General features: G+C 45.4%; 1 protein-coding gene across 5 annotated transcripts in view; it reads right to left on the bottom strand.

The window, feature by feature from the left end:
• Positions 1-923: 923 nt before the first annotated feature.
• gtf2ird1 (GTF2I repeat domain containing 1) overlaps positions 924-12178 on the bottom strand; it is a 33533-nt gene continuing 22278 nt past the window's right edge. For 3 of the 5 annotated variants that reach the window (XM_079284109.1, XM_079284113.1, XM_079284110.1), the window contains exons 14-27: positions 11436-11579; positions 9471-9524; positions 8936-9016; positions 8296-8479; positions 7155-7216; positions 6303-6374; positions 5460-5727; positions 4809-4837; positions 4653-4700; positions 4484-4561; positions 4038-4230; positions 3705-3742; positions 3508-3614; positions 924-1708 (exon numbers count right to left, since the gene is read on the bottom strand). In XM_079284109.1, coding sequence (XP_079140235.1) covers positions 1640-1708; positions 3508-3614; positions 3705-3742; positions 4038-4230; positions 4484-4561; positions 4653-4700; positions 4809-4837; positions 5460-5727; positions 6303-6374; positions 7155-7216; positions 8296-8479; positions 8936-9016; positions 9471-9524; positions 11436-11579 — 1427 coding nt within the window. In that variant the 3' untranslated portion in view covers positions 924-1639. The remainder of the gene's footprint in view (positions 1709-3507; positions 3615-3704; positions 3743-4037; positions 4231-4483; positions 4562-4652; positions 4701-4808; positions 4838-5459; positions 5728-6302; positions 6375-7154; positions 7217-8295; positions 8480-8935; positions 9017-9470; positions 9525-11435; positions 11580-12178) is intronic. The other 2 variants (XM_079284111.1, XM_079284112.1) reach the window with 2 other exon arrangements.

The following is a 12178-nucleotide window of genomic DNA, read 5'->3' as shown; positions in this document are numbered from 1 at the left end:
TCTATGAAGCAGTTTAGCCAACTGCTGGTTAAAGATATAAACGTGTGACATACAATTTAGCTAATCAGCGTCCTCAAATAGATTCAAGCTGCGCGTTCCCATCCATCTCTCATATACACACACACATATATAAATGAAGGGTTTAGTCTCTCCAGCTCTCTCTGGCTTTAATTGTATCCATAATAAAAGTTAGTGAAACATCAGATTTTGAAAACACAAATCTTTCTAATTAATGAAGAAAGTTGTTTCTGGTATATATATATATATATGAGTCATAGTAGAACCAGTCCACTTTACCTGAGTCCCAGTAGAACCAGTCCACTCTGCCCTCTGTGCTACTCAAACATTTTGACTACCCAGCATGCACCTGTTGAGGCAACCTCGTGGGTGTTTGATTTGGGTCACTTAGCTGCTGGCCAGGTGGTGCAAATAAAAAAATAAGTGATTAATTAAGGTAGCTGCAACTTTTCTTTATTTTAACTGTGCGATAGAACAGTAATGTTAACCTCACCCCATGTAAAATAATATTTATAATATATTTCCAGGTAACTTCCTGGGAAACTGTTCGGAAATACAAACCTTTTGTCACCAAACAAATACAAAAACAGAGTTCAGAAATTTGCATTTTTCCCTTAAAAAATACGTAAAGATGTAAAAAAAGAAAAAGCATATTTATCCAGAACCCACAAAACGTCGTGACTGAACCACTCGGTAAATAAAAGTTGACTTGTGGTTATTTTTGACAGAGCTTCACAAAAGACTCGACTCTTTGATGTCAAGACTTTTCCCAGCAAACATTCACGTTTCCCAGTTTACTTCCTTGTTGCAGCGCTTGTGAGCCGGCAGGAAGTAAACATGGACCCCTTAGCTGTTGAAAAAAATAAACTCCCAACAAAGTGAAAAGTGCAAGGCAACACATTTTATTTCAAAGGCCTAATTGGCGTTAAGGTACAGCATTATTAAATATGGTCATCGCAGTAATAACATACCATTCTTTCCTTTACATGATACATTCAGGCTGACTTTTAAATGACATATCTTACATGTTAATGTGGCGCTAACGTGAGAAGGCCGCGCACTGAACGCACACTGAAGCTCTCGCGCACTGAAGCTCTCGCGCACTATTTCTTTTGATTTCCTTTAGTTAAGACACTTCATGAGCTGCTGTTTAATCTGATTCCAGCAGTTTCCACGAGTAGCGCCCGTGTTAGTATCGTGAGCTGAAGAACAGAACCATGTATTTTACATCCCTGCACATAATGTTATATTTCAATAAATATAATAAATAAAAAGTACAAATATCTGAATATTATGGAACCAGATTGTTATCAAAGACATTTTCTGTGTGTGTGTGTGTGTGTGTGTGTGTGTGTCAGTAATACATTGCAACTAAATGCCGGATACAGCGACGTGACTCAGTGGATGGACGAAAACGTTGGTAACGTTTTCATCTTTGCAGAAAGAAAGAAACAATGTTGCGTCGTGTTCCGCTTCAGAAGGAGAAGCGACGGCTGCGTCCCGCCGACAGGAAACATTTAGATCCGCGTCCATTCTGCTGCTCCTCCTCCGACACGCCGCTCTCTGTGCTCCGTCTGTTTCGTCTCTGACAAAGTGCGAGTGAGGAGGCCGGGTCCGTCCTTCAGTAGTTGACTTTCCCGGGAACCTGCACGTTCACCCCGCTGTAGTCCACCATGTACATGGGCCACTGCTGCAGGCAAAGACAAGGGCGGAGGAAAAGTCAGCCGCAATGGTGGAGCGGGAAGAAATAAACAGGCTTTTCATCGGCGGAAAGCCGTCGTTGACCTTGCCTCAAAACGTGCTTTTAATATTCAGCAGCAGAGGAATGAGATCACAGATTACACCACGTGAAATGTCCGCGTGCTTATTGTTCATTCGTCTCTGGTTCTATATCATCTGGCCCCGAGACTTGAAGCAGAAATGTTGAATATGAGCAAAGCTAAGGTGACCGTGATTTTGCCATCAGGACCCCTGGGCTCTGGGACTTCCTGCCCGAGGAGATCTCTGTTAAATGACTTCATAGTCATTGTTACAGACGGGCTTTAACTTAACGTCTTCTTTTTACTGCTTTATTTTATTATTATACTTATTTATTAAATACATTCGTTTTTGTTCTTATCGTATTGATTGTTTTTATTGTATTATCAGGGTCTAAATCAGTGATTCTCAACTGGTGGGTCGCGACCCAAAAGTGGGTCGCGGACCCGTTCTCAGTGGGTCGCGGGTCTTTGCCTGACAAAAATAAAAAATAAATAAAAATCTGTGATTTTATTTTGAAGGGCATTTTTTATGCAGCGGAATTATTCCAGCATTTACGGCACTTGTTCAGCGGTGCAGGAAAAACACCGACCAATGCGTTGTGAATCACATCACGTGATGAAGCTCAGCCAATCAAATATGAGTATTCTGACAAGTTTCCTGACTTTAGTGAGATGTACACACACCGTGACGAGGACACAGAGACAGAGCAGGACTGTTGAGATGTGAAAGTCAAATCATAGGACGATCTCCAAAAGAGAGAAATGACCAGAGAGACCAGACTCACTAGACTCTGACTGGACATACTCATAGAGGTGAATTCTTCAAACACTAATTTCTCTTTTTAGAAGATGAGAAAAATATAATATTGTGGCTTTTTCACTTCACCCTGAATGAACTGAGTTTAAAGCTGCAGCGCAATTCAGTGAAAATTATTTTTCTAAATTGAATTTCGTTACGTAATTTATTATTTAATCCAGCCGTTATTTTACTTGAAATGAGAAGAACATGTATTCATGTATTTTTATGTATTTATAATCCATCCAGTTAAATTAGAAAAATGAGAATAATATTTGTTAAAATATAATTGATGTGTGCTTTCTTTATTTGATTTGACAGTTTACTACACAGAGACGTTACTACTACTAGACGTCTTGAATATAGATATACCCAAATTATACATATATATATATATATATATATATACACATATATATATATATATAATTTATATATATATATATATATATATATAAATTATATATAAATTATATATATATATATATATATATATAATTTATATATATATATATAATTTGGGTAGTGGGTCCCGGCTTGTCATTAAGGGGTGATGGTGGGTCCCGCAGCCAGACCAGTTGAGAACCACTGGTCTAAATGTTCCCTCAGTCCTTTAGTTGGGCCTCACTCTTGAGACGTCTGTTGTTTTATTGTCCTGCTCTTGCTTTGTGTGTCAAAGCACTTTGTAAACTCTGCTTTTACCAGGTGCTATATCTATATCTATATCTATATAAATATAGATATAGATATATATGTGCATTAACGTGAAACATCGTGCAGAGCATGCGTGTACATTTGTTGTTGTTGTTGGAAACAATAAAAATACAGAATATCATCAGACTTTCTTCAGCATTACTGCCTGCTACCTGCAGAACGGATTTACTACTTTAAACCTCCGTCACACGTCATCAATCATTGGTTCCTCAAACTCACCATTACTGGAATCTGATTGGTTGACATCAGGTCGGAGGAGGCGGGACCTCGGCTGCTCTCCTGGACTCTCTTGCGCTTTCGTCGATTGGTGGAGGCGTCTGTTGCTACTGGAGACACAAAAAGGTGTTTTTTTACTTCCCCGTGGTTCTGAAGATCGGAGCTCTGCGTCGACTGACACGAGGAACTCAAACACTTACCTGTGTTACAAGCCTGGCTACAGATCTCTGCGAAGGGTCTGTGAGAGAGAGAAAACAGACAGAGATATACTGAAAATACTCAACTCTGCCTCCGTTCTTCCACCAGAGCTTAACCGCTTCAACGTCAGAATAGTCTTCGCTCCTTCATATTATTTACGTTCGCTGCAGAGGAAGATTTATTCGTTGACATCTGAGAGGCTGGATTTAAATCCAGAGCATGAATAAACCATAATGAGCTTCAGCACCAGCAGCAAAATAAAAGCTAAATTCCCCGTGAAGCAGGCGACGCGGTGGCAGCACGCTGCTGAACGTTCAGGTGTCTCAAACACTCACTGCAGCTGGCTCTTGATGCTGAATGTTACTTTGTCTGCGGCTTGAAGGATTTTCTCCAGGCACACGATGTCGTAGGTGTTGGGGTTTCGGAAGGGGACGTCGTCCGGAAGCCCGTCGACTTCCACAGACTCCGGACTGCCACGGATCAGCTTGTACGGGACCACGACGGAGCGGTCTAAGCCCAGAGCCTCACCTGAACGCAGCGCCATCAGAAACCACACAAGACAGACAGAAAGGAAGCCTTTTGATCACCCCGACATCAACATGTTCCTCTGAACCTAACGTATTATTCTAATGACCGTATTCTGCTTTGTGTCACATTGGATTACATTCATGTTCATTTCAGTAAATCAGTAGCTTTTAATCTCATGTAAACATGGACAGAATGACTAAGATCAAAGAAAAGCATAAACTCTAAGTTGGTGTCACACAGGAAGTCTACTCACCGTATTTCCTGTTGAACAGCTCCTTGACTTGCTCTCGGAGGACGACTTTCTCCCCCATGCGGTTAATGTCGTCATCATCTGTGCGAGGAAGAGGATCCGGTTCATAAACTCTTTCACGAGTAAAGTAACAGCAGGAGAAATGTGGCTCAAAGAAAGATGTCCTACTCACCGCTGATTGAGGCGTAGGCCTTCTTTAGTAAAGTGACGCGTCGAGGTGCTGATGAAAAAGATGCGTTAATAGTACTCCACCTTCATATCAGTTGTCTGAGCTACGTCACGGTTATTTAATGAGGTTTTATGTTGAAATAAATACTTGTGTTCTCACCTGGTTTAGGAATGAGTCCTTGAAAAGGTCTGCAAAGAACCAATAGGAAGGTAAAGTTTAACAGATGTAACCACAGAGCTGCAACGTACCATATATAATGATAACACTATAAGTCGAGGGCTTTTATTGTGAAAAGTAAGAGCAGAAGGAGTCTGGTCTGCGCTGCCTTTGTAAATAAAGTTTGCCGTCTTGGTTCAGTTGTGATGTAGTTTTATAATTCTTTTAAATATAAATACAACTTAAAACCTGATTGTTTGAAGTCTTTATTCGCAGCGTAAAAGAAAACATTGCTTCTTCGTCATGTTTTGCGTTGTGCGTGAAAGTATAATTACAAAAACAAAGGTTTTGAAAAAAATACATGAGAATTAAAGAAAATGGCCTCCCGTGGTGCGTGGAGGCCTTCAGCTTCATCTCACCGACATCACTGCAGCTTATATTTAGGTTTCAAGTCTATTTTTTGCCGATAAGATAAACGTGAAAGTGAGGCCCAGAATAACGGTGTCTCTGGCCGCAGAGCAGAGGCGGCGGTGCAGTCGGCAAACACACCGTCCAGAACAATGAAGCTGCCCTTGAGTTGAAATGTGATTATTTGGACCAACGAAACATGAGTGAAGGTGTCGGCGTGATCGTGTGACGATGTGGGATTCACACCTGGTGATGGTGAAGTTGATTTTGTCGGCGACCGCCAGGATCCTCTCCAGGTTCTGGGAGCCGAAGGTGCAGGGCTTCCTGAAGGGGATGCCGGGGGGGAGGCCCTCGATGATGACCGAGTCCGGGTTGTTCTTGATCCTCTTGTAAGGCACTTGGACCGGGTACTTGATGCCCAACGCCTCCCCGTACTTCCTGTTGAACAGATCCTGGACCTGCTCACGCAGCGTGTTGGCCAGGTCGATCCTGGACAGCTTGGACTCCAGGCACTCTGAGAGAGAGAGAGAGAGAGAGACAGAGAGAGAGAGGGAGAGAGAGAGAGAGAGAGAGACAGAGACAGAGAGAGAGGGAGAGGGGGAGACAGAGAGAGAGAGAGAGAGAGAGAGACAGAGAGAGAGAGGGAGAGAGAGAGAGAGAGAGAGACAGAGACAGAGAGAGAGGGAGAGGGGGAGACAGAGAGAGAGGGAGAGAGAGAGAGACAGAGAGAGAGAGACAGAGAGAGAGAGGGAGACAGAGAGGGAGACAGAGAGAGAGAGAGAGAGAGAGCGAGAGAGAGAGAGAGAGGGAGAGAGGGAGACATAGAGAGAGAGAGACAGAGAGAGAGAGGGAGAGAGGGAGACAGAGAGAGACAGAGAGGGAGAGAGAGAGAGAGAGAGAGAGAGAGAGAGAGAGAGAGAGAGAGAGAGAGAGAGAGAGAGAGAGGGAGAGAGGGAGAGAGAGAGAGATTCATGTTTCAACCTCACTTCTTGAGGGTGCTGCTGTAGTTTGGTGCTGAAAGTGAGAAGTGATGCCCATTGATGTTGAATCTGAGCTTTGAAGTCCGGCTGAAGGGGAACCTGGACCTACCTGAGAAACCAGGTCTCTTAGATACAGCTGCAGTGTCCTCTGTTTCTGGACTTGAATCATTGGCGTCCAGCTCTTTAGAAAACAACATTTACAGATAAGATTTACTGGCAACAACAAAGGTGAAGAGCCGCTCCTTGTTCCAGCAGCTGGGCTCTGTCACAGATCAAATAAAAAATAATAAAGCAGAGATAGCTGCAGGAAAATCCCTGCAAGGACTTTCTCTTTTCCCCTGAGAAGAGTGGTTTTAAAAACAGCACATGAACTGGATTTAACCTCCTCATTTCAAGCGTGCAGAGGACTTAAAGCTGCATTATTCACTTCACAGATGGTGGGATGTTGTGCTCACAGCCTCACTCCTGTCCTCAGAGCTTTTAATACGACGACGTCCTCTTTAAAAGGTTCACTGCGGCTTCAGGAGGATGAGAAACGACTGAGGTTAGATGTTACTGACGCAGCATTCAGATACTGTGAGGAGAACTCACAGAGGAGTTCTTCTTTTATTTATTGCAAACAAAGCCTGAAGCACCTGCTGGCATCCATCCACTGAGAATCACACCCGTCAACCCAGAGGCATCATGGTACATGTAGTGCTCTCTGTGTATGTCTTGCATGCAGAAGACGACTAATGTCGGCAAAATAAAGAATAAACGATCACATATCCATGACCACGACACGCACAAAGTGCTTTCATTTTTCCACCAGGCTTTTAAGTCAGCTGCTCTTGTTATTGCAGGAGGTGGTGTTGTTGTATTCTCCTCTGGAGAACAGAATGAGTGTATCTCGGCCTGAATTTGATGTCATTTCTGTTCAGTTATTTCCCAGAAATACATAAAGTATGAGGCGAACACATACCTGGATCACAGATGGGCATGGAAGGCATCTCTTGTTTGACTTGCTCTGTTAGCAGCTCCGGCCTGGAGACACAGAAACATTTCTACAATATCAGCAAAGCGGAGAGTGAATCCTCCATTAAAGTGTTCTCGGAGCTTAAAGTCGTGACATTTCAGCAAAAGCATTTTATTCGACATGTTTCACCAGAGTGTGTAAAAACATTACACTGTGAGCTCCTCAGTGAAACTATGACGTCATGATTGATTCATCTGAGACCAACAGTCATGTGACAACAAGGAGGAGAAACTCTGACTGAACTACAGGAAGTGAACACAGAGCGGAGAGGAGAGGAGAGAGGAGAGGAGAGAGAGGAGAGGAGAGGAGAGGAGAGAGGAGAGATAGGAGAGGAGAGAGGAGAGAGGAGAGAGGAGAGGAGAGGAGAGGAGAGGAGAGGAGAGAGGAGAGGAGAGAGGAGAGGAGAGGAGAGGAGAGGAGAGAGGAGAGATAGGAGAGGAGAGAGGAGAGAGGAGAGAGGAGAGGAGAGGAGAGGAGAGGAGAGGAGAGAGGAGAGGAGAGAGGAGAGGAGAGGAGAGGAGAGGAGAGAGGAGAGAGGAGAGGAGGAGTGGAGAGGAGAGAGGAGAGGAGAGGAGAGGAGAGGAGAGAGGAGAGGAGAGGAGAGAGGAGAGGAGAGGAGAGGAGAGAGGAGAGAGGAGAGGAGAGGAGAGGAGAGAGGAGAGGAGAGGAGAGAGGAGAGGAGAGGAGAGGAGGAGGAGAGAGGAGAGGAGAGGAGAGAGGAGAGAGGAGAGAGGAGAGGAGAGAGGAGAGGGGAGAGGAGAGGAGAGAGGAGAGGAGAGAGGAGAGGAGAGAGGAGAGGAGAGAGGAGAGGGGAGAGGAGAGGAGAGAGGAGAGGAGAGAGGAGAGGAGAGAGGAGAGGAGAGGCTGGAAGTAGAGGCTGTTCAAATGTAGAAAGTTTCATATTTATAGCACATGGAGCCTCCACATCTGTCCCCCAGCACTGGTAACACCTGTAGCAACTTGTGACCTAGCTGTATATATCGACTCCGTTGTTGTAAAATGAAGTAATGATCTCAAAGGAAGTACTTTGCACCTGAAATGATACACAGAACACGACAACACTTCCCCTGCAGATCACCGCTCTCACCTCTTGATGACGAACTGGATCTGAGCGCTAGCAGCTAGGATCTTGCGCAGCTTGGCCGCTCCGAAGCAGTTGGGCCGTCGGATGGAGATCCCCTCCGGCAGCCCGCTGACGTACAGGTCCTCCGGGTACATCTGGAACTTGGAGTAGGGCACCGTGGCCGGTTCAGGCAGACCCAGAGCGTCGGCTGAGGGAGAGGAGAGAGGCTTCTGTCGGTGTTCTGCTGCGTCACACTGACTCATTTACACATTTCACTCTCTGCATGCTTCATGTTCTGCTTCTGCTCCGGATGTGTTTAGTGTCTAACAATGCATCATTCTGTCTTCAGTCCGTGTTTCCATGAACATAATCATCCCTCAGATTGAAGCTTTGCACGTGTTGTTTGGTGAGCCTCTGTGCTGCATGTCTTAGTTGATAGAGTGCGTCCTGAATGATCTTATGATTCTCTCTTCTGTTATGACGCTTTCTGCTTATAAAGTATAAATGATGAACAACTGCTGTTATTTCGGGTGACCGTGTAACATCTGTCCAGGGACGACACTTCTTCTCTCCCACACTAATTCTGACGTATTAAAATATATCTGTCAACTGTTTAAATGGACTGTGAAGCTTAACGTTGACTTGCTGTGCGCCGGCAGCTTACCGTACTTAATGCTGAAGAGGCTCTCCACTTGTCTCCGCAGCTGAAGAATCATTTCACCGATGTCCTCTGCCAGACTCCCCGCTAAAGGAGTCAAACAACCAGCAGCATTAGGAGCGAGCGACCACTGGGTTTGGGTAAACATCGTTATTCTGATGACTTCCTCCTGCCCTGCACTGGCCGTGTGGCGTATGAACCACCGGAGACCTGAACTAATGACACAAGGAAGAAGAACGTAGAACATATGTTTACAGGTGGATGTGAGCACAAGTGAACTGAGCTGCACCTGAAGTGAAGGCAAAACAATATCAGTTCTGTCATCATTCAGTCAAAGAGAGATTGTAGAAATCATAGATTTTCAAGAATATGAAAATAGCATTTCTGTCGAACGTATAAAGGCTGTTTTCCTATGATTCAGGGCTGTCGGTGGAGTCAAAAGGCTCTGTAGTCTGTAGAGGTTCCGCTCTGCCTCTCCAACAAGATCATAGTTATAACAATGTCATAACAGGTGAGAGGGAAACGGCGGACGAGTCGGTACCTTCAGAGGATCTTCTGACGCTCTGAGACGCGGCGCTGGGTGACAGAGCTTCAGCTGCAGGAAGAGAGACAAACACAGCAGCTGACAAACTGCCACAGAATTCAAAGATGTGATTTATGATTCAGGAAAACAAACGTCTTGATGGTTCACTGGTAGCTCTTCACTGGCTTTGCAGAGCAGCAGTCGGTGTGAATTAACGCTGCAGTTGAAGCTAAATCAGTCTGTTTCCCTGCAGTAATTATTACATTCGTAAAAGAGTTTATTTATTTAAAGCTGGCGTCGACAGGGCTGCACAGCGAGGACCCTTATGGACCAAAGGAATATATGTAATCGAGGAATGGAAACACAATCAGTTTTTAAATCCGTATCAAAAGTCGTGAGACACAATATTTAACCTCGTCTCTTTCTTATTGTGCCGGTAAATCTGTTTCTGTTCAATGAACGATTCAGCCTGGTGTGGACTCACACAGTCTTAATGTCATTTAAACAGAAGAATTCCCTCCTGCACAGCCGTCATGAACGGGGATTGTATCGACGGAGACCAAAAGCTTTTCTGTACCAGTAAACCGGTTTATTCCTGCTGTTTGAACACAGAGGTCTGTGGAGAAAGACTTCCGGAGCCTCGAGTGGCCACTCCATTTATTCTGCTGTTCAGGAAATGCTGTGTGCTTTAGTGGGAGATCCTCCATCGTCTACATCTATAGAGCTGTGAAGCTGTTTGGGCCGCGAACAGCGTCCAACACTGCAGAAGCAGAAAACTGTACAACTGCATGCAGAGCTCTGCATCGATTTTTGACTTTACTGCGTATAATTCCAAATAGCAACGAATGAACACTTGAATGAAAGAGCACGTACACAGCACATGATTCTACGTGTGACACTTGCTGCACTTACCTTCATTTTCTTTCCTTTAGTGGTCATTTGTGAAAGAAAAGAAAACTTAAACAAAGCACAATCAAATCAACAAAATAAAACAAAACGCCTCCTGAAAGCCCCGTATGCTGCGCCCGACATCACTCTGAGGAGACTCCTCCCTCTCTGTCGCCTCTGCCTCATTTACACGCCCATCGGTTTCATTCAGAGGAAACTAACACAATCGCACTTTGGGAAGTTTCATTGATGATCCAGCTGGAATAATCTGTTTTACAACCCAATGACTCTTCTTTAACCGTCGTTGAATGCACGAGTCAGCTTAAAGGGCACAGAGATCTCTGCTGGTGAATTGAATGTAGTTTGTTGTGTTCAGACAAATTAAACCGAAAGTATCTGCTTGGTTAGATACCAGTAGAGATGGGGGGGAACATATGTTTGTGATTTCGGGGCGGGGGGTGGGGGGGCAACCCTTTAAGGTGAAAAAATGACAAAATAAATAAAATGACTGTAAAAGTGCTGTTTATCACCACTTGTGATAAATGAGGCGGGTGCGGTTCAGAGAGCGCGAGGAGTCTACTCACAGGTCTTCAGTTTGAAAGGGGAGCAGGTCCGTGGTAGAGGACGGGAGGATTTGGGAGCATTGAAAGGATGTCTGAGGAGCAGCGTCGTCTCTAAGACATCGCTAATCATTCTGCAGGAAATCTGCACCATGCATCAGCGTGAACCTTTCTGCTGATGCATGGTGCCGTTCACAGAGGAGAGCTAGTGGTGGTCAGACTGGGAGAAGAGAAGAGCTACAGTGGGCCGGAGTTTAGGGAGTGAGGGGGTCTGGAGCTATGAGTTCTATGAGGTTTTGGTCGTGGGGGAGGTGGGAGAGTGGAAGGACAAACTAAAAGGTATCTGAGAAAAGTGTTTTCATACGTGTGGCAGCTTATTTGAGCTCCCTACAAACAGCCAGAGAGAGCAGGGGGGCGGTGGGGGGCGGTGGGGGGCGCCGGGTGGCACCGCGGCGGCTGTGGGTGGAGCTGGCGTTCCAGGGGGCTGCGGTGAGAAAGGAGGTGGGTGAAACCGAGGCGGGGGGGCTGAGCTCACCTGTGTGGTTCTCCATTTGGTGAATGGGAGCAGGAGGAGCAGGGGGAGCAGGAGGAGCAGCGGGCGAGGTCGTGGGTGGACACGCTGCAGCTGCGACCGGCTCGGCCACCGACTTGCCGGGCTCCTCCCCTCCTGTACCAGCCTCTGATGACACACACAGCAACATTTTGATATTTCATCGACAACTCGTTTTATTTTCTTGGATGTAAAACCGACATAATCAAAGCTAAAAAACAAGTGTGTGTGCCCAACGTACGTTTACCAAACCATCACCACCACCATTAGTCCTCATCCTCATCCTCAAAAAGCGACACTTATACACCCAAAATCGCACACTATGCATTATATACATATAATATGCTCAATATGCGTCCTGTTTGTGTGAATAAACAGTGGTACGTTTCAGACGCACTGAGCAGTAATTACCACGTCACCTTCTGACCGAGCGATATTTTGTGAGAACTATGAAGTCTGAAGTGGGGACTGCACGGTGGTGTGGTGGCCCCTCACAGCAAGGGGGGCCCGGGTTCAAGTCCCGGGCTGAGCCTCCGTGTGGAGTTTGTAGCTTGGGTTCTCTCCGGGGTCTCCGGCTTCCTCCCACAGTCCAGAGACATGCACGCTTAGGGTCATTGATGACTCTAAATTGCCAGTAAAGTGAGCTCTATGTAGTCTGTATGTTGGCTCATTGCTTTGTGTGATATGAATGCCGGCGTAGTGTCCGCTGTAACCTGAAGCTTGAACAT

This window comes from Melanostigma gelatinosum (genome assembly GCF_949748355.1).
Source record: "Melanostigma gelatinosum genome assembly, chromosome: 14".
NCBI lineage: Eukaryota > Metazoa > Chordata > Actinopteri > Perciformes > Zoarcidae > Melanostigma > Melanostigma gelatinosum.
Note: the sequence above shows the minus strand (reverse complement) of the source record. Positions and strands in the feature narration are given on the sequence as shown.